The sequence below is a fragment of the Microplitis demolitor genome, chromosome 7 (assembly GCF_026212275.2).
Source record: "Microplitis demolitor isolate Queensland-Clemson2020A chromosome 7, iyMicDemo2.1a, whole genome shotgun sequence".
In the NCBI taxonomy this organism is placed as follows: domain Eukaryota; kingdom Metazoa; phylum Arthropoda; class Insecta; order Hymenoptera; family Braconidae; genus Microplitis; species Microplitis demolitor.
Genome location: NC_068551.1, coordinates 18973107 through 18994312, shown reverse-complemented (window position 1 = coordinate 18994312; position 21206 = coordinate 18973107). Strand labels below are relative to the sequence as shown.

Below are 21206 nucleotides of genomic sequence, written 5' to 3'. Positions count from 1 at the left end.
GTTGTTGGGATCAACAAAACACTTCGATAAAATAAATCCACATATACATAGAACATACATTTGTATAAATGAATATAAGACGACAACCACCACCCCCGTATCGTTTCTTATTGCGTTGTCAAGTCTCCCAGCGAGACTTTACCATACCAGAGCACATTCAGTTTGTAATTGGCGGTTGCTACCAGCACGTGTTGACTTGTATCGCTCCAGTTTTGTGTACTCAGTGAGATATCTGAGTCTTTATCTATCTAATTTTTTTTTCTTCATTATACTTCTCAAATTAATTCTTCGACTAGCAGTGTCCTAGTTCTGTTCATTAGGAATCATGTCTACCTGGCGGTTCCTCTTCTTCCTCACAAACTTCTTGATTGCCTACCCAGGTACGTTTCATAAATCTCAATTACTAAACATCAATTTAGCTGCTAAAAAAAATTAAGCGGTAATTAATAAAGAAATTTATTCAAATATTGGGAATCATGCAGATGAAAATGCGCGTAAACAATAAAATCTTGCTGGTAGTTGTAAATTAATTGAAATACTTGATTAGATAGATGATATATTAATTAATGACCTTGCGCTTATTTGCTAACTGCAACAAGACTAGTCTTATCATGACTATCATTTTTGATAAAATAAAATAAAACGGAAGCGTGATCGATTTATAGCGACACAGGCAATTAAATGTAGGAGAAAATAATTCTAATTACTGATAAATTGATATATATCATGACGTAGGTAATGACGCTCAAGCGAAGGTGGGAGCTCCATTTAAAAAATGCTGCGACGTGGGAACTTCTTGGGCGAAAGAAGGGCTGAGGTGCGAGAAATTCGCAGGACCTGTTGAAGGTGTGCCGACAGCTGAGCAAGGACTTTGTCTGGAGTCTGTTGACATCTGCTGCATACGCGCTTATCATGAATTGAGTTGCGGAAAAGGGAAGAAAAACGCACGAGAAGGAAAAGCTTGCGTTGATGGTGACGCAGGTAAATCGAGAATTGCCAGATCTCTGGGAGATTATCAGCGAGACTGCTGTGAAGGCTGCAAACTTGGTAATTAAATTTCTGTTATTTTATTTTACTTTTACTTGTGGACTATTTTTTGCTGACTTATTTAAAAATCATAGGCATCCTCACGGGGTCTTTGGGACAAGAATGTGCGCTAAATGATTTCTCATTTGGCAACCCCTGGGATCCAGCTTTCCTTGAGTGCTGTCGGGAAACATCAACGACTACTCCGGCTTCAACTTCTTCTAAAACAGAAGCAACGACCAAATTAACGAGAAATGACAATCGGAAAACTACTGGCACCACTAAAGCGATGACTTCATCCACGAGTTCAAGTTCAAGATTGACGTCTTTGTCTACTGAAAGCTCGGGTTCGACGGATTCGTCATTGACTGATACGGATGATGGGATACCCACACCTCGTAAATTTATTTATAATTAAATTAGTATCAATAAAATGTGAATTATCATTTATTATTTATTTAATTTGTCACCCAGCTATTGATGACATTTGTCAGCTACTTAAGAATCTTCTGTGCTCACATATCTGCGTCCCTACTCCGGGGTCTTATTACTGCGAATGTCCAGAAGGATACGTGCTTCTAGAAGATGAACAGACTTGCAGAACAGATACTCCAATAAATCGGTAACAAATTATTTTTTATTTTACTCCAAATCAAAGTGAATGCGGATTTAAAATCCATCATTACTCCGCATTGACTCCGGATTTTTTTACAGTACAAGCTCTCCATAAAATGAAAATCAAATATTTGAAAGCTGGTCAGAATTTTTTTCATCCGAATCAATTTAATAATTTTCTTATTGGATATTTTTGTTTATTACCAGAGGAAATTTAAAAAAAAATAAACAATCCCTTGACTTTCTATCGTTCAACCTTGACCTATACCCATGAAAAATTTTATAATCATCAGTTTCTATTTATATTTCATCCCCTACAATGTATATATAAATCTATGTATACATATATATAAAGAGATGCTAAAGGTTGCTAGTAATTTATAAGTTTAAAAGTAACGTCGCGGTGTCGGAATGATTAACGCGTCTGGCTAAATATCTAAGTAACAAAAATAAGTAAATGGATGTAAAGGTTGTCTAGAAGTTTAAATATAATCACTGAGTTCATTATTTATCTACTAATAAATTATTATATTTAATAATTTAGATGTGAATCAGACAACCCATGCGAGCATCGGTGCACCGACACCGGGACAGCGGTAAAATGTGAATGTGACCCAGGATTTGAATTAGCAAAAGACGGTCACTCATGTCAATTGAAACCCACACAAGTTACTACTACACTGAAGCCCCGAGACAAGTCGAAGGATAAAAAAAAACCCAGGTGTCCACCTGGTTATCGATTTAACGCAAGTGTTCGCGTTTGCGACGGTAAGTACTTTCTTGATGATTATTAATCTCCAGCTGGATGTTTTTGTTCTCTGTATTGTCTCTGTGTGTTTACCCGCTTTCGCTTTGGTGTTTTTATCCAAGACGTTGACGAGTGTCTGGAAAACCCTTGCCGGGCGCGGGAAAAATGTGAAAATGTCGTGGGGTCTTATATTTGTGTCTCCAAAAAGCGGGGATCCAAATCAAAGCTCAAGACTCAGGAGATCCAAGAGATTCAGTTTGATTTTAAGGAATCCTGTCCTCCGGGTTATCAGTGGGATGAACAGTTTCAAGTTTGCTCTGGTAATTAATCAATAAATAAATTTTAATTGCTTATTATTATGATAATTAATTATTATTATTTTTTTGAAGATATCGATGAATGCGCAAGTGAAATAAATGTTTCCCCATGTCCAATAGATACACATTTTTGTGTTAATACTGAAGGAAGCTATGCCTGTCATAAACTTACAGAATCTAAAGGTTGTCCAGCAGGATTTAAATTCAATGTTACTAAAAAAATATGCCAAGGTACAGACTTATATTTAAAAGTAAAACGACTGGGACTGATAATTTAAATAATTGTATTTTTGCAGACGTTGATGAGTGCGTAGAAGGCCTTCACGGCTGTCTGCCCGAAGTCGAGGAATGCAGAAACACTGAGGGGGCTTATGAATGTGACATCCAATGTCGTAAAGGCTTCACATTCAGCCGCAGCTTGGGAATATGCGTCGGTAAATTTATATGACAAATAATATAATAAATAAAATAATATTAATGTAAAGATTTAATTTAAGATCGTACAGATGCACGTGGCATGCTGACATTAGTACGATGCATGTAAGTACTAAACTATTTTCAAAGCGAACAGATAACTGATAAACTTTTTTTATTTTTCTATGCAGACATAAATGAGTGCGAAGAATTATATCCTTGTCCGAGTGACAAACCCATTTGCATAAATCTTCCTGGGACTTATCAGTGTGCAGGACGGTATAGTAAAGAAGACGAGTTTGATGAAGCAACAAATTTAGACGACGATGATGATGGTGACGATGATGAGAACGAGAACGAGATAGCGGATGAACGTCAGTATGAGGCAGCCAGCAAAATAGAGGATAGTTATTTAGTTAATGATGAAAATAAATCATCAACCGGTCCAGCATCGTCGCCATTAGTCGCGGCATGCGAACCAGGATACCAGTGGATCGATAATAATTGTTTTGACGTGAATGAATGCGCCGTGGGACCAGGATGTCAAGATCATGAACGCTGTGTAAATCGTCTTGGTGGTTACGACTGTTTGCCGCTTTGCAGCACGGGCTGGTACTTTGATCGCACGAACAAACAGTGCCGTGACGTTGACGAATGTCTTCTAGGTAGACACGATTGCTCCCAAGACACTCAAGTTTGCCGCAATACTAATGGCTCGTATGTATGCGATGAAATTCCTTCATGTCTACCGGGATTTCGTCGGGCCTTTAATGGCACTTGTGTTGACATTGATGAGTGTATTGATAAACTCCATAATTGTCCACTGCATTTACACCAGTACTGCGTTAATCGTGTAGGTACTTTCGAGTGCGTTACTCGTCTGCCCGATTGTACTGACGGGTATAGATTTTCTGTCATCAACAAGAGGTGTGAAGATATTGATGAGTGCAGCACAAAGTCTCCATGCGACACGAGACTTCAAGAGAGATGTGTTAATCTACCCGGGTCATATCGCTGTGACAGGTCTATTCCTATGGCGCAAATTCCGAAGAGACGTCCAGCCTGTCCTTCGGGATACAGATATGACTCTAAATCACGTCAATGTGAAGGTGAAAATATAATTTTTTTTAAATTTACTGCTGAGGATTTTTAAAATTAACTAACATTCAGATTCTTTCCAGCATCAAATGCTTATTTTCAGCTTTTTTTGTTTTTGTTTTTTATGTTACTCGTCTTTTCAAATAATTTACTTGTATTTTTATTACGTAATATTATTTATTGATTATATTTTCAGACATTGACGAATGTGCGGAGAAAGTGAATTTGTGTGGAACGGAAGTATGTTATAATCAACCAGGCGGTTATACGTGTGCTCGAGCACCTACACCGATAACTGAACCAACAACTCAAGAGGACAGCGAAACTCAATCAACCGTAATACCAAATGATCCTCAAACCTGTTCAGAAGGACTCAAGCACACAAGAAATCGTGGCTGTGTGGACATCAACGAATGCGAAGAAGTTGAAGACGCTTGTAGCAGCAACGAAGAGTGTGTAAATACTGTTGGAAGTTACACGTGTAACTGTCGGATAGGTTTTCGACGAGATAATTTAACTCAGGTATAAAATTTATAGATAAAAAAAAAACAGACTATCGGTACTTTTAATAATAAATGATAAAAAAAAAATTATTTACAGGCGTGTGTAGATATAAATGAGTGTCAGCTGCTGGAAAATGATTGCCTGCCAACTCAACGATGCGATAACACACTTGGTAGCTACAACTGCGTGAGATTTTTACCCTGCGGAACTGGTTACACATTGAATGCCGCAACAGAAATATGCGAAGACGACGACGAGTGTCTTCTTGGAACCCACGATTGCAGTGACGGGTATCATTGTCGTAATACACTTGGGTCTTATCGTTGCGATAGAAATCTAAAAGGTCAAACATGGACGACAAGACGACCACCCGTATCTACATCAACTGCTTTAACAACAACGACGATAACTACAACATCCACATCTACAACTACGACTCCAAGATCAAGACCAAGACCAAGAACAACAACACAATCACCAGCAAGAGATACACCAACAAGAGCTACACCAACAAGAGATACACCAACAAGAGCTACACCAACAAGAGTAACACCAACAAGAGTAACACCACCACGATCAAGAGTAACACCAACATTACCAGATGATACTAGAACAACAGCAGTAACATCAGCAAATACTCCAGCAATTGGATCACGGAATAAACCAGAACCGATTTCCTGTCCACGTGGATTTGAATCTGGACCAAGTGGCCAGTGCATTGATATCGACGAATGTTACGGGCCATCGAATCCGTGTGCCCGTTCACCTCTTCAGCGATGCGTAAATACCGTAGGCTCTTATCGCTGCGTCTCACGAGTGATTTGTGGAGCCGGATGGACCCTGGATCCTGAAACATCGCGGTGTGTTGATCTAGACGAGTGTGCTACGGGCACACATGAATGCGGACCGGATCAAACATGTGAGAACCGACAAGGCGGGTATTTGTGTTCTTGCCCAGCTGGACATGCACTCGGACCGAATCGAGAGTGCATCGACATTGACGAATGCAGTATATTCAATGGTAATGTCTGCGGGAGCAGTGGGCGCTGTGAAAATACCGTTGGGTCATTTCGCTGTGTCTGCGACGCGGGTTTTGAGAAGTCTTCAAAAGGCATTGCCTGTCAGGATATCAACGAATGCGAAAGAAGTCCAGGAATATGCCAGCACAACTGCTTCAACATGTGGGGCAGCTATCGGTGCAGTTGTAAGCCCGGGTATCGGCTCAATGCTGACAATAGATCTTGCGTTGACATCGACGAGTGTACCGAGTTCCGAGAAAACAATCTCTGCATTGGTATTTGCGACAATACACCCGGTAGTTACTCTTGTCGTTGTCCTGATGGTTATAGACTCGGTAGCGATGCCAGGACTTGTCAAGGTAAATTTAAATTTTTATTTTAAATACTTTTAGTCATTAAAAATTTAATTGTCATTAGATATTGATGAGTGTGCCAACGGACGCATGTGTCGTGATCCTGAAGAAATCTGTCAGAATACACGTGGTAGTTTTCGCTGTAATAAAATTGATTGTCCACCCGGTTATCACCAGGATCCCACTCGACAGAAGTAAGTCATCATAAAAATATACGTCATTTAAAATAATAATAAATAAATAAATTTACAGTCGATGTGTCCGTTCATCTCGCTACTGCCCAAGCGGTGATCTCGCTTGTTTCCGGTCGCCTTCGCACTTTTCCTTCAACTTCATCACCTTCGTCAGCATGCTCCCACTACCAGTAACAGGCCAATTAGAATTATTTACAATGCGCGGCACTCACTTACCCGGGTCAGTTATCAGATTCAGCATGGCGTTGATTGACGCTCGCGCACCACCAGGAATAATGCGTGCCACTGAATCCTGCTTCGCTCTAAGACGACCGAGTCCTTCCCAAGCAGTGTTAGTGCTCACCCGCAGCCTTCCTGGACCACAGGACATCGAGCTGGACCTCAGCATGGAGATTTATCACAACAACGCTTTTGCCGGCAGCGCAGTAGCTAAGCTCTTTATTTTCGTAACTCAGTATGAGTTTTAAATACTTTTTAATTAATGCTAAGTAAGAGTAAGAGATAATTATTTAAATAACAAACTCTCTGTTAACTATTTGAGATCGTTGTATTTGTAACGACAGCCTGGCTGTGTTAAAGTACACGTGTGAATTATTTTATTTTTTTCATGTACATGATGCGAAAAAAAATGTTATGTAAAAAAAAAAGATAATTAATCAACTAGAAATAAATATACTTGATAACAATTGACGTGTACATACATCTAAATCAGTAAATTTTGTACACTTAAATAAGATTATTATATAATCTGATAAATTGTGCAAACATAAATTTTTTTTTTCACAATATCACCTTAATAATTCAATAACAAACATTACAAAATGACTTGCTAAATAATCATTCCAATAATATTAATTAAAATTAAAAATAATAATAATAATTAATGATTATAACAAATCACAGCAATAACAACGTGTTTAAAAAAAGGAAAAAAATCTACTGAGTGTGAATGTAACTGACGGCAATTTTCAAATTTTCAAATAAATAAATAAAATATAAGTAGAACAAAAATTTAAAAATGCGTATTTAGATCACTGATAACTCAGCACGCGCCTTTTTTTTAAATTTCATTAATTTTATCAATTAATTTGCTTATTTAAAATTCATGAACTGTCTCACATCTGGTACACTCACACTCAATTCTCTCTGTGTTGAGAAAAAAAAATTTATATATGATTTGGTCATAAAAAAATTAAATTTCTCATCATCAAAATATATAACTTGTACCAATAAAAATATAACCATTGGGGAATATCGAAAAATATATGTATATATATATTTTTTTGCATTTTTTCAATCAAAACAACTATAACTTATCAACCGTTTCATTCTAATCTACCTGTGTTGCTATTATTATATATATTTATATAATTGTTTATTATATTGTTATTTTTTCCTGTTTCTTTTTTTTTATTGTAATTATTTAAATAACGAATTATTGCCCCGGAAGACATTAAATAATAATTATATTGCTGTGTTACAACTCAAGCGCGTGAGTTGATAGCACGATTTGCTGAAATCTCAGAACACGCGGCATTGTGCTCCAAGTGAGCAAATTCACGTGATGCTCTGCAAACATAATTTAATCTTTCATAAAGCTCACTTGTACAACCACAGTCACGTAAGTCGCGTAACCAATAAGAGGTAGCATGTCTGTCAGCATCAATATAAGTTACGAGATAGTCTCGTGTCCGTGCGCCTTCTGATACGACTATCTTGGTATGATCAACAAAAAAATTAACTTGCAGCAGTGGAACCGTTAACTCCATCGCGATAGCCTTATCCGTGCGTAGCCAGCGACGCATCCTGGGAACGCTGCTTGAGTTTCTTCGCGATAATTTCGTGGTACTGTCTCCTATTTCACCACCTGTATTTATAACACCACGTGTCAGTACTACCATTGACCCCTCTTTACATCTCAGTCATTAATATCTCAATGCAAGCCCTATTAAAAAATCTATATGGAATTGTATGAGAACCCATAGAAATCTATTACAGAAAAGTATGGATTTATATAAAAATTCATGTAAGAAACCATGACCATATTGGAAATCTCCCTAGATTTCTATGTCTATCATCTATCGATACGTATATGAATCTATGCTGAATTCCTATAGGAAACCATATGGGAACCCATCTGAAAACATCCCCTGGGAAGCACATAGAAACTTGGATTTTGATTGGATTCCTATATGGATTTTTTTTAAGAAAGAATATCAACTGACGTCACTATCAAATGTAAAATTGAGATATTTTGACTGATATGTTTTTAATTATCTCAACTGACTATAAATAAATAAAAAAATAAAAAACAAACCATTAGTTAAGTGATCATCCATGTATTCAGTGAAATGCCGAAGAAGTTCAAGCTTCTCGTGCATAAATGTAGGAACATCACGCTCACGAGCGTAACGAGTTACTTCATCATCCGGTGTCGTGTACTCAACTCGTCTGGAACAAGAAAATAAAAATATATATTATATGTACAGTTGTACATTCAATGCAAATGAACAAATAAATATATAAGAAAAAGAAAAACAATATGGGCAATTTAAATACCTTCGATCGCGAGTGTAGCTCATCTTGGAGCTATCGTTGAAGAGAACTCCGACCGAGCGGTCTGACAATTGAAAGCACAATCCGTACTTATTAGAGTAATCTATCCACTTAGTGATAAATAGGGGAGCGACTCCATCAACCGGTAGGGGATTACATGTAGTTCTGTTGTAACGTATCTCTGTCAGACAATGCTCTAATGCGCGGTGCATCATTGCGCTTTCAGAAGATTTTTTTCGATCAGGATACAAAAAATTGCCAATACGATGACGCAATTTCGTAAGCTTTGGGAATTTGCGGACAAGCCAATGCCCCACTTTAGATTTTTTCTGTGTCTCTTTTTGCGACTGAGGTGTGATTGGCTTAACGGTAGCTATCGCAGCGATACTCTTGGGTTTAGATTCAATGTGTGGGACGTTGGCTAGCGTCGGTAGTGGCACAGCTCCCGTGGGACTGCGTTGGAACGTTGATGATCTAGATGAGGCGGAAGACAGAGAAGAGCCGGAAGGTAGAGTTGAACAGGGTGCAAGCAGTGATGATTTAACATTGTTGTCAATCAATGGACTGTGAAGTGTTGGCATACGGTAACAACATGAGTGAGCTAATTTTGTAGGGACGTATTCCATCGTGAGATACGGATGTTCTTTAACACGTTCCAGTGACGGACGTAGCTCAGGCAAAGGCTGAAGAAGCCAATGAATCAAATCCTGCCCGCTGCAGCTCACTATAGAGTCATCAAGTTTCTTGTAGCTATTGTTACATATTCTCGAGTAGGTTTCCTTCAGGGTGGCGGTATCAAATGGCGGTTGACCGGCTAACAAGGCATACAAAATACATCCCAGAGCCCATACGTCTGCTTCATAACTGTGCGCTTGCTTGTATAGGACTTCCGGAGCTATATAATTTGGTGTTCCGCATACCGTTCTACAAAATACACAAATTTACCCATCGATCATTATCATAATTAAATTTTTACAGATGAAGAAATGAACTTTAGCAGACTTACACACGTCTCCGCTGACCATCAGGGCGTGTTGCCATGCCAAAATCACCAATTTTAACAATCATACCATCCGATAAAAACATGTTGCCGGGTTTAAGGTCACGATGAACAACTTTCTGCGAGTGGATGTAGGCTACACCGGTAACCATTTGTTTCATGTAATAGCGTGCTTCTGGTTCAGTAATTTTACCTCGGTATTTAAGCACGTGCATTAAACTCTACGAATGCATTAAAGCATTAAATCAAACCATAATAATTTAGAGGCCGTTCATTAAATACGCTGGGACTTATGAGGGTGTCACTCTGACCAGGGGTCAGGGGGTCTGAGGAAAATTTCGAAAATTTTTCTCGGTTTTTTAAAATTTCATTTTTTATGTTACGATAAAAAGTCATTTGTTTCTGTTTAATTTTATTTTTTTTTTAACGTCGGCGCTAACGTTGCGGTCCGTCACAATCAGTTCCTTTGTATATCCAATATCAAAGAAATTTATTTGTTTTATATATCATGTACAGGGGGGAGGGGGTATCATTTGTAATGCAATACTGATAGGGGAGCCGCAGAAAATGTGACATAACGTGACGAAGGGGAGAGGGGCTAAAGGATAAAATTTTGCGTTATGTATTTTATGAACGGACCCATCGTTTCAAAAGATGAATGATTGCGTGAGAAAAAAAAGAGAAATTTCTTAATACCTTTCGCGGACAAGCCTCTAAAAGCATGTAAACATTTAAACTGTCCTCGAAGTAATGATGCATTTGCACAACATTTATGTGATTCAAGTCTTTGTGAATCATTATTTCACGTGCAATCTATTTATGGCAATAAAAATATTATTAAATATTACAGGAAGTCTGTATTTCGTATTACAATAGTTATATAAAAAAATAATTCATACTTTTTGTATGTGAATTTTTTGCATACGGTTTTTCGGAATTATTTTACATGCGTATTTTTTGCCATTGGCTATGTCTGTCATCAAATAAACTCTCGCGAAGCCACCCTAGAAATAAAAGGAAAAAAATATAAATAATCACATTAGCTTCATAAATATGGATTACATATATTGAATTATATTTCGAAACGTCAGATTTATTGTTTATATTGAATTATTAGAATGTCTATTCTTAAGTGACGTCAGTGAAAATACGTAAAGTATTTTTTCCCGCGAGTTAAGTAATTGAGTAGACAAACATATATAGTATGCAAGTAGGAAAGAAAATGAGACGAACATCACGCAACAAACCAAAAATAAATGAGTAGTCTGGTTTGTAAACAGACATGCCAGAAATTCGGTCACATTGTCGAGAAAAATTTTTTACTTTTATTTAAACTCCCGCCATCGTTTGATTGAGCAATAAATTTTATCATTACATGCAAGAGTTAATTATTATTTATAATAAATAATAATAATAATAATGAAAGGATAAAATAAGTTGATGAATAAAGGAAAAATAAAAGCAAGCAGTAGCGGATGCCTTTGGATATATTATTACATAGAGTGTACGCAGGAGGTGCACGATTCGAGATGATGAAAAAAAAAAATTACTAAGAATAAGAAGAAGAAGAAAAAAGTTGAAGAAGCGAGAGGGGTGCAACTTCCGTTGAGAGTCAAGGAGAAAAAAAGTGCATCGAACTGAACTTGCTTGAGTTGGTATTGTGGTATACGAGAGCGAGAGTAAAGTAGAATCAACCTCCACACATTTATATATGTTTATATATATATGTATAATATACTTGTGGGACTCGATAGTGTATATCCAGAACAAGTAACATGGGACTCAGGTAGAAGGCAGAATAAAACCCTCAGGGGGGTTCGTCCCCTTGTTCTCACGGCGGTGAACAAGGCCGCGTACGGGTGCACAACGTCAGCAGGAGCCTGAATGCTTTCGTGACTCAACGACTAGTGACTAGAACCAAGACATCGTCACAAGGATAGCAAGTAAAGTAGTAAAAGGTTCAACGACTATAACTTATATTAGGTGTGCAAAGCATGCTGGCATATCTATATAAGTATATAAATATTCTACCCATAAGTTGGATGTATATATATGTATAAATGTATGTATGTATATAATAAACGAGTTATTTCAATGTATGAGATAATGATGTAAACGTGAAAGGCGTGTAACAACCGCGTACGAACCTTTCCAAGAAACTGTCCCTTGTGATATGCATTGCCCTGGACTGAATCCACAACGTAATCAGAGGACTCATTCTCAGCGGAATTATTGTCCCACGATTTATTATTCACTGGTACCAGTTGATTCACTGGAGATGCAAATACTGGAGAAGATATTTGATTGTCATTGGTTCTTGGTCCATTGTTGCTCGATCTGGTTGTCGTGTCTGAAAGTACTCCCAGTGAATCAAGCCCGTCAAGACTTGATATCCGCGCTGTTGCTGCTGACGATCTTCCCTGTGTCGTCGAGGATGTTCTCATTACTGTTGTTGCCGTCGGTGGTGGCGGTGAAATGACGATTTGATTTGTTGCCGTACCAGAGCTTGAAAAAATCCCTGGCTCGGAGCGCGCTCGTCTTGTGTCTCGATTCATCGGCAAGTCTCGCAGAGATGCAGGAAGCGAGGACACTGTCCGACACACTGTTGATGTGCACGGTGCACATGTTGAACAGCTCCTCCCGTCACTGGTTATCAAAGCTTTTGAGTATGACTTGTTATCTTTGATAACCATTAAACTTTCTTTGCTCATTTCGTACGGTATATTCATTTTTTCTATATGACTAAACGGCTCGGCGTTATCTCGTTTTATGTTTGAATTTTTGTACGCCGATAACGATGACCCAGGGTTAATATTTATTTTTGAATCACTCAGAGTTTCTATTGTACACTCACTCGTTGTTATCTTCATTTGAGGCACTGAATAAACAGTTCGGCATATCAGGTTCTACCCTACTTCCGTACCCTGTGATTATCTAAAAATATCCTGCTGGACTTTTTATATCAACCAAAAAATATTATTTTTATTTTTATGTATAATTCAAATTCATCAAAATTACTAACGCCTTCAATTACTTGTACCCGTAAAAAATATTTATATTTCTATAGACCGGAAGTCTGTGGTACTCCAATTTAGGCACATTGGTACTTTTATCTGAGTGCCTTTTTTAAACTATTTTCTAAAATAAAAAAAGTAAATTAATTTTTTTCTTTTAATTATCTTTTATCAGTTTAAATTTATCACTTAAATATTCCTACCTTGTACGTCTGTCGATTATCAAACTGGATTATCAACAAAGAAAATTACACTTAAGTAATGCGCGTGTCATACTTATGTCAAGGTAAAAATCACTCATTACTACTCCGACTGACAATGACTGTACTCTGATTTAAATCCGATATATATCTATATATATTACAGTAATGCAAAATAAATGATATATAAAATAGTTGGCAGAAAATATATTTATTCTTGAGGATTGTGATAACGTCCAAGGTAAAAGCGAAGTAACACCAGACCAAGGCTCCACCCGTGACAAGTACGAATGTCTCCCGGACAGTAAAATTTCCTTCGGCGATCGATCGTTAAGCTCCAGACAACGCGGACGCAGCAGCTTTGACATCATCAACGTCACCATCTAATTATATCCCTACAATAATAAAAATAATAACAAAAATAATATCCAACACATAACGATTAATTGATTTTAAAAATAAAGCGCTGCCTGATTTTAAAAAATATAACTCGTTTGGTGGAGCAGACAGGTACCAACATATTTATATATAAGTTACATTTAAAATACCTGATTGTCTCGGGTGTTTTACCATTTTCCTGTTTCACAACCAACTCCATGTCACTTTAGATTTTATTTACCATTTATCATAACATCCCCATGACAATTAGCACAATAATCCAACTGGCATTGTCCTGTGTCGTGTCTAACCAGCGATCTTAGTCACGGAATTCCAGAAACAGGTGCAACGATGGCTCGATTGGAACTGATAGCAAGCAGACTCAAGGCTCAACTTATGCCGAGGTACAGGTAATTCAAAATTTAAAAGTTGTAAGGAAACAACAAGTGTACGGCATGTTATTTATTGATTACTGTTAGGAGAAAACATGCGTTATCGGGAAAGTGGGAAATAAAACTCAGAAAAATAAGACACGTTAGTAGTGGGCTGGTGGTGGCTGGTATAGATCTACAGGACACTGATGAATACTGAAGCGTTTACTAAAGTCAGCAACGAGGCTGCGCGAATACCGACCGCCAAGCGGTTCTATATCCCCACTTTTAAATTTTCTTGATACCTTTCCCTACCGTTCCCCACTGATCCTCTACCTCTGCCTCTGTCTCTTGTCCTTGTCCTGGTCTGCTGCTGCTGGTTAATGTTAAGGTACTGGTGCTTGTGGTGGTGGTAAACTGGTAATGCTGGTGCTGGTGCACACACACACTTAGTCCAATACCCAGATCCCAGAGCCAGAATCACAGAATAGCATGACATCTTCCTGCCTGGCCAGTTCTACAAGTTCCCCCTAGATTCGAACGGGTTTCTTTTGACTCTTACGTCAATCTTTATCCTTTTTTCTTCTTTTTGTTACTCAACTTTATTTTTTACTAAACAAATAATTTAATGACTCTGATAAAGCCCAGGTCGTTCACCGTAAAATAATATTTATTTTAATTCCTTAAATAAATACCTAGCAACAGCTGGACGTGTCAAGGGATCAACACTCAATTATGAATTTTATTATTATTCGCTGACCTTCGATTATTATTATTATCAAAGACTTGAGCGCAAACTTTACATTACTGTGACTATTTAAATTATTTTACACATATACATATATATATAATATATGTGTCAGCAATGATGACGTATGATTTGTCTAATCGTCCAAGTATAACCTCAAAGATCATGAATTATCAGCTAAAATGATGATAAAACACATATGATTTATATGAGTAAGGGTGTCTTCTTTATTTATCTATAAAAATAAATAATTATTTTAACTTTAATTAAATAAGTGATTAATTATGACATTTACGATTGTGATTTTAGTTGTCAAAATATTCTGATATGGAGCTCGATGCGATGATAACTTAATTGCTGGTTGATTTGATGAGCAAAATGAAACTAATTGATTTGTACTGATGACAATGATCACTGGGATCAACAGAAAATTGATGGATGTGATTGTCTGTAAATTACCAGTTAAAAATGAATTCATTGTTGAAGTCCGTAAAGTCAATAGCCAACAAGAGGCACTTCCTGGTGAAGGAATCGCTGAGGAAACAATTGAACGCAACGGTAATGGAGTTGCAAGGCGTCGAGGGAATATCAGAAGGTACTGTTGGTAATTGCGAGGAAACGATGGCACTTTGTTCAGTGCTGGAAGCGATATTCCTTCATGGTCTCAAGGACAGTCTGCTGAATCGAGTGACTGAGGTGCTGAGTGGTCCCGATTTCGACGCAATGCCACAGCCGAGTTTCTGGGGCCCGCTGCTGGTGTTCTCGCATCGGGAAATGATTGACCAGATACTAAATTTGCAGCAGATAACCACGGAAGTTGGTTACTGTCGTGCGTGGATAAGGCTTGCTATTAATGAGGGTCTTCTGTCGAGCTATTTGTCATCAATACAACGGGACGATTCAGCATTGAAGCCTTATTATGATCGCTCTGCGTTCATTCGTGATTCGGATCATATTGAAGTCGCCAGAAGATTGATTGAAAGCCTTGACAGTATCACTTTTCAGCTGGCTTGTAACACTAGTTTATTAAATTTTTGGTCCAGCACGCCGCTGCTGATGGCAGCTATCTGGCTACCGCCAATGAAGTCGTGCCCTGTCTTCAGCGCTGTTGACATTGCCAAGACAATTAACAGCGATCCGATAGACTCTTCTTACAACAGCGATGACGTCGAGACTGCTAGTTCTATTGGTAGTATGGGATCATTTTCATCACAGTCTATTTTAAATAACGTCTCGGCGCTCAGTGAAGATGATGCGTTGAGAATAATACTGGCCAATGGTGGGAGGCAGATTAAAATTGATGACAAAGGTACTAGAGATGTTGGAGAGTCTAGCAGATCAAGGCCAGCTCAGGAGGATCCTAAGACTGCTGAAGAAAATGACCCGGTGCTGAAAGAAAGTAAACCTGAGGCATCAACTGACGTAGCGGTTGCTGAAGAAAGTGTTGAGAGCGCGACCCAAATAGATGCTGAGGAAGAAAAGGAACCAGCGAAAGCTGAAGTTGTTGGTAACTCGTTGATTGGAAAACTTGGGTGGTCGACGTCGATAGAAGAGGGCGAGTCTTCTATGACTTCGTCAATGGTATCGCGAGGTTCACTCGTCGAGCCACGTACTCCTGGTGACGGAGCGACTTATGACGCTTTGATAAAAAGTTATCATACCGCTGGCTACGCTACTTCACCAGACATTCGTGACTTTCTTGATAAGTACACGCCTGGGGTTACCCAGGAGCAGGAGGAACCTAAACCGGAAGTCAAGGTAATTTAGTTTTTATTTTTGCAAATGAGGAAAATTGGTAATTTTTTTTGTGATCAATTTTAGACTGGAGACAATTTAGAGGAGCAGATAGGAAGATTGCCGCGGGAGAAAGGTCTAGATGTTCAGAACTACAGTTGCTTTGACTGTGGACACGCTATTGGGATGACATTTTCCAAAGCTTATGTTTGCGGATTTTCTGGAAATTATTTCTGCATCAACTGCATGGCAATTGAAGAATTTTTAATACCATCGCGTATAATTCATAACTGGGATTTAAAACACTACAGGGTCAGTGTAAAAGCGGCATCGTATCTTACAGACTGTGCAACTTTATTGAACCTAAAGGTTTTAAATCCAAAAATTTACGCAGCAGTTGACAGTATGGCACAATTGCGTACTTTAAGAATACAACTGAATCTTCTACGTGCGTATTTATTTACCTGCCGTGAACCGATCATCGAATCACTACAGAAAAAAGTTTCACCACGTGACTATTTGTACGAACATGTGCATCAGTACTCAGTATCAGACCTTCTGGACGTACCTTCTGGAAGTTTAGCTCAGCAGCTACAGAAAATAGTTGAGTTTGCGAGGAATCATGTTTTGAATTGCTGGCTTTGTAGTCAGAAAGGTTTCATCTGTGAAATTTGTAATAATCCTAAAGTTATTTATCCATTTGACATGGCTTCTACTTACAGAGTAAGTATTTTAATTTTTAAATTAAACCTATAAGTTATTTATTTAATGAATAAATTTTAGTGTGGAGAGTGTAATGCTGTCTTTCATGCCGACTGTCTTAATTCTAAAAAACCCTGTCCGAAATGCGAGCGTAAGCGAAAGCGGACAGATCGGCCGCCGATTGATGCTCAAGAATCCACTTCAACGTGATAACAGGTTATCAGCAATATAGATAATTAAGTAAATAAAATATCATCGCTTGATTGCAATGATCCTTAAAGAGCTTTAAAATTAATTTTTAAATATTACAATTAAGTGAAAGCCCTAATTATTTACACTAATACGTAAGCTAGATATTACAATAAATTTTTTAAATTGATCTTGTGTTTGCCCAAGCAGCACAGAGACAACTTTACATGTCTTTTAAAAGGACTAGACTAATTTTTTGTCACAAAGGCAAGTGTGCTATTTGGGTGATTGCATTCTGTAAGTGTACCAATTATGGACATGATATACAGTCTCTGCTGTTTGCAGAGATGTCACGAAATTTTTTTTTGTTTAGTCTTTTTAATTATAAACTGGAGTACATCTAGGATTTTAAAAATATCAGTTAACTGGAAACTTGATCAGAACTTTGTCATTCTTAAAAATTTAAAAATGCGCAATTTTTAAATTTAAGAATCTGAATTTTTTTCTCTCACACTCAAGTCTATGAATGGTACTGTCCTTGTTGCACTTGCACAGTAAATGGAAACTTTTTCTATGTTTTCTTTTAAAATAAAAATTTCCTATAAATAAAAACAGAGAATGTGTCGAGCCTCGTTCTTCATACTGTAGATCAAGTAATTTATCGGTATTTGAAAAAAAGTCATCACTAGAAAATTTTTTTCCCCAAAACTTGTAATTTGTCTTGGAGAAATTTAAAAAAATCATTTATTGTGAGCAACAAAGATAGTGAAAGTTTCCTCAAAAAAACAATCAAGTGTAAATAATTGGGTATTTTACATTACCATGTTGTAATATTTACGATAAATTATAATTAATTTAATATTTATATGTACAAAAATACAAAAAATAATTATTATCTAATAGTAAAACTAACGATACAATATATTTTTTCATCTTCTAAAGCAATCGCTTATTGTCAGTAATTTTAATTATAATTAACTACTTCTTATTATACATATATATGTGTATATATAATAATACTTTGTACTTGGTATAATTTAACATAATTTGAGGATAATTAAAAAAATAATGTTATGGATTTACAATAAACTGGCAGGTGGATATAAAAATATTTCTACAACATAATAATATACTACGCATATTAATGCAACGATTTAGGGAAATACGCGGAAGGCAATAACGGTTTGTAACTGTTGGCTCTTCGCAGCCCGCCTTGCAAAGTCGTTGGCCCGGAGGCGCTTTTTGATTTACCAACACTACCCAGTGCCATATTATTGTCCGTAATAGCTGGAGCTGACGTAACGCCATTTGTTGTTGTTGTTGTTGTTATTGGATTACCTGGCAATTTATTTAAAACATTTAAACGGTCCAATGGTGTACTTGTACTTGTTATTTGTCCAGGTCTATTGAATGTCATTATACCAACAGTACTGTCAGTGATACCTACGCCAGTCGAACGACCGCCGGTTGTTGTCAGTCGTCCTGTTTGATTGGCACTTGGATTTGACAAGACTGCGGGATTACGTAGTGGTAATCCTGCAATAGGTACGCTGTGATTTGTAGCAGTAGTTGTCGCAGCAGTAATAGGCGTTCGTGTTTCAAATTTACTCGTTGAAAATTTGTTCTGACGCGGTAACGTTAATTGGAATGTTGATGGAATGCTAATGGGTACTGCTGATGTCGTTGCACTTTGGAGTGGTGACTGCGACTCGGCTAATCGACGATTCAACCAACTGATAACTGTCGTACATTAAATTTAAATAATTAATTATTAAAAATAAAACAAAATTTAAAGTGGGCAAATTTAAATTTAAATAAAAAAAATACATACCGTTATCATTATTTTTAATTATCTTCTCTTTGTCTTCCAATTGAGTCTGCATTGTCTTCAATTGATCCTTCAGTGAATCCAGTTCAGTCTTTAAAGCTTTCAATTCCTTCGTCTGCTCGTCGAGTTTACTCTGTAACTCTCCTAGTTCTTTTTGCTTAACATCCAGAAGTCTTTCCTGCTCCAAAGCAATGCCCGTACGTAACTTGAGTTTTGATTTCGTCGACTCCAGGTCATTTTGCAGTTTCTTAATTATTTCATTAGCTTTTATAACTTCATCGCTGACATTTTTCAACGCATTCTGTTTGCGCTGCACCTGATTCTCTTTCTGCGCAAGCATTTCTTCGAGTTGCTGCTTCTGTTCTTTGCTTGTCTTTAGCATTTCCATGTGCTTGCTTATCAAAATAGCTTTGTCTTTCAACTCCTGTTCCATCACAGCTACACGAGTTTTTAAATCATTTACATATTTATCTTTCTCATGATAATCAACGTCCAATTTTGAGTTTTGTTTCTTCAATTGGTTCAAATCACGCTGAGCTAAATTTAACTCACGCTCCAAATTTTGTAATTGTTTAGATTGTTCTTTGTTTGTAGCTTCTAAAAATGATTGTTTATCTTTGTAGGTTGTATTTTGCGATCGTAATTCTGCGATTTCTGTATGGAGTTGTTGCAATGTATCGCTATGCTGTCTTTCCATGTCCATTTTTTCAATTTCTGTTGATCTCTGCCATTCTAATTTAGCTTGCGCTAGTCTTGAAAAGCAAAAATAATTAATTTTCAATAAACAAATAGACAAATAAATAAATAAACATACCGATCTCTTTCAATACTCAATTGATGACTGGACGTCATCTGCAGCTGATTTTTTTCAGCCCGAAATTTCTGTTCCAGCAGCTCCAAGTCTCTCGTCTTACATTCCAACTCTTCATTAACGCTACTTAATCTTCCCTCAAGTGAAATAACTTCACGATTTTTGTTATTTAAATTTTCCTTCAACTGTTTCATCTTCATGGCCATGTGAGTTTTAATATCCGAATCACTGGCCGGTGATATATTCAAACTCAAATGGCACAGGTGCTTAAAATTATTTGTCTCAACAAGCTTAAATATCCAGTCGCCGCTCTCTTCAGACAACAATAACAAGAACTTAGGTGGCATTTTTGAAGTACCTGTCATTGAACTATGAGACTGCTCCAGCAAATGAATCAACTGGGTAGCAAAGTTATCAAAGTCAACCAGCAGACCTTGCTGGGCTTTAAGAACTTTGAAATCATCCTCAGTAATCAGCAACGAGTACAAAAAACACGGATCATCATCATCAGATAAAAGAACGCAGAGAGTCTGTAAAAAAAAATTTATTTATTTACATACATGTCACTGTCAGCTGGGTAAAATATATAATTATTCATTAAAAAAAATCCAATAGGATAAATAAAATTTTAAAAAATTGTAGAATTACCTTACGACAAACTGGACTTATTCCCGAATGAATTTCGACATTGACTCTTAACTCTCGTTGACGTTCTTCTTTATATTGCGGTTTCAAATAAACTTTCTGTACTTTTGTATACAAAACCTCAACATTATTTAATTGCATCGCTATGTCACCCGATTGCAATGTATTACCTGCTAAACTATTCATGAAATTCATTATCAACTTTTTAATATATTATTTATTTTAATATTAATTAATAAGTATAATAATTTATGATATAAAATTGACATTTGTTTGACTTAATTTTTGTCAGACCAGTTCAACTTCAACATGACGCTTTCGTACTTTTAAATTGGTTATCATTAGACCCCGTTTTTATTTCACTACATCTTCAAAGTTTCATTCATGAAAACTCAGTATTAAGTTTTTTTAAACTGTCAGTTTAAAAATGGGGTATATTTATGATTCTCTTTTTTCAAAAATTTCAAATTCATGGCGGAAAGTTCAAAATTACATGACTTTTTTTCTATTTTCTAAATGCGCAAATTTTTTTCATAACCGGTTTCAAATTTAAAAAAATATTTAAAATTAAGACCAGCAGTTGATGAAGCAGAAATTTACTTACTGGTGAAACAAATTCCGTATTGTTGGTTATGGTAAACAGTACTCATATTTTTTTCCACAGTACAGTCTAGTCAGTTTTTAATTGTAACGAGTGTTGAACAATATTTTTGTTTACATTTAAAAAAACAAAAAAAAATTG

General features: G+C 36.8%; 4 protein-coding genes across 6 annotated transcripts; 2 read left to right on the top strand and 2 right to left on the bottom strand.

Annotated features, from left to right (window-relative positions):
* The first annotated feature begins 142 nt into the window (after positions 1-142).
* Positions 143-6760, top strand: LOC103575541 (fibrillin-1). Its single transcript, XM_008555377.2, has 13 exons — positions 143-380; positions 736-1047; positions 1122-1424; positions 1501-1648; positions 2186-2409; positions 2512-2709; positions 2779-2937; positions 3003-3140; positions 3312-4229; positions 4415-4740; positions 4819-6100; positions 6159-6288; positions 6347-6760. The coding sequence occupies exons 1-13, from the start codon at positions 326-328 to the stop codon at positions 6753-6755; spliced, it is 4602 nt and encodes a 1533-aa protein (XP_008553599.1). The 5' UTR covers positions 143-325; the 3' UTR covers positions 6756-6760.
* A 56-nt stretch (positions 6761-6816) lies between these two features.
* On the bottom strand, positions 6817-13696 carry LOC103575550 (serine/threonine-protein kinase PLK3). The gene is made up of 9 exons (XM_008555390.2): positions 13607-13696; positions 13062-13453; positions 11992-12982; positions 10744-10848; positions 10541-10657; positions 9851-10065; positions 8848-9768; positions 8606-8739; positions 6817-8155 (listed from the first exon to the last, which is right to left on the bottom strand). The coding sequence occupies exons 3-9, from the start codon at positions 12712-12714 to the stop codon at positions 7773-7775; spliced, it is 2598 nt and encodes an 865-aa protein (XP_008553612.1). The 5' UTR covers positions 12715-12982; positions 13062-13453; positions 13607-13696; the 3' UTR covers positions 6817-7772.
* A 980-nt stretch (positions 13697-14676) lies between these two features.
* LOC103575570 (pleckstrin homology domain-containing family M member 1) lies at positions 14677-17538 on the top strand. The gene is made up of 4 exons (XM_008555415.2): positions 14677-14767; positions 14865-16313; positions 16377-17012; positions 17073-17538. The coding sequence occupies exons 2-4, from the start codon at positions 15024-15026 to the stop codon at positions 17199-17201; spliced, it is 2055 nt and encodes a 684-aa protein (XP_008553637.1). The 5' UTR covers positions 14677-14767; positions 14865-15023; the 3' UTR covers positions 17202-17538.
* A 91-nt stretch (positions 17539-17629) lies between these two features.
* On the bottom strand, positions 17630-21141 carry LOC103575587 (spindle assembly abnormal protein 6 homolog). Of its 3 annotated transcripts, none has more exons than XM_008555441.3 (5): positions 21069-21141; positions 20468-20642; positions 19823-20349; positions 19012-19760; positions 17630-18920 (listed from the first exon to the last, which is right to left on the bottom strand). In XM_008555441.3, the coding sequence occupies exons 2-5, from the start codon at positions 20603-20605 to the stop codon at positions 18322-18324; spliced, it is 2013 nt and encodes a 670-aa protein (XP_008553663.1). In that variant the 5' UTR covers positions 20606-20642; positions 21069-21141; the 3' UTR covers positions 17630-18321. The 3 variants fall into 3 exon arrangements, with proteins under 3 accessions (XP_008553663.1, XP_008553655.1, XP_008553670.1); XM_008555448.2 differs by lacking the exon at positions 21069-21141 and having other exon boundaries at positions 18427-18518; positions 18628-18920; positions 20468-20789; XM_008555433.3 differs by lacking the exon at positions 21069-21141 and having other exon boundaries at positions 20468-20789.
* Positions 21142-21206: the final 65 nt, after the last annotated feature.

Bases quoted from the DNA above. Each gene is read 5' to 3' on its own strand.
- LOC103575541 (XM_008555377.2), top strand. From the start codon at position 326: ATGTCTACCTGGCGGTTCCTCTTCTTCCTCACAAACTTCTTGATTGCC. The intron at 2,410-2,511 runs GTAAGTACTTTC...TTTTTATCCAAG, and splicing joins AAGTGTTCGCGTTTGCGACG to ACGTTGACGAGTGTCTGGAA. The intron at 2,938-3,002 runs GTACAGACTTAT...GTATTTTTGCAG, and splicing joins TACTAAAAAAATATGCCAAG to ACGTTGATGAGTGCGTAGAA.
- LOC103575550 (XM_008555390.2), bottom strand. From the start codon at position 12,714: ATGAAGATAACAACGAGTGAGTGTACAATAGAAACTCTGAGTGATTCA. The intron at 10,658-10,743 runs GTATGAATTATT...TGCCATAAATAG, and splicing joins AAAAAATTCACATACAAAAA to ATTGCACGTGAAATAATGAT. The intron at 8,156-8,605 runs GTTTGTTTTTTA...TTATAAATACAG, and splicing joins GGATGATCACTTAACTAATG to GTGGTGAAATAGGAGACAGT.
- LOC103575570 (XM_008555415.2), top strand. From the start codon at position 15,024: ATGAATTCATTGTTGAAGTCCGTAAAGTCAATAGCCAACAAGAGGCAC. The intron at 16,314-16,376 runs GTAATTTAGTTT...GATCAATTTTAG, and splicing joins AACCTAAACCGGAAGTCAAG to ACTGGAGACAATTTAGAGGA. The intron at 17,013-17,072 runs GTAAGTATTTTA...AATAAATTTTAG, and splicing joins ACATGGCTTCTACTTACAGA to TGTGGAGAGTGTAATGCTGT.
- LOC103575587 (XM_008555433.3), bottom strand. From the start codon at position 20,659: ATGAATTTCATGAATAGTTTAGCAGGTAATACATTGCAATCGGGTGAC. The intron at 20,350-20,467 runs GTAATTCTACAA...TTTTTTTTACAG, and splicing joins TAAGTCCAGTTTGTCGTAAG to ACTCTCTGCGTTCTTTTATC. The intron at 19,761-19,822 runs GTATGTTTATTT...TTGCTTTTCAAG, and splicing joins TTGAGTATTGAAAGAGATCG to ACTAGCGCAAGCTAAATTAG.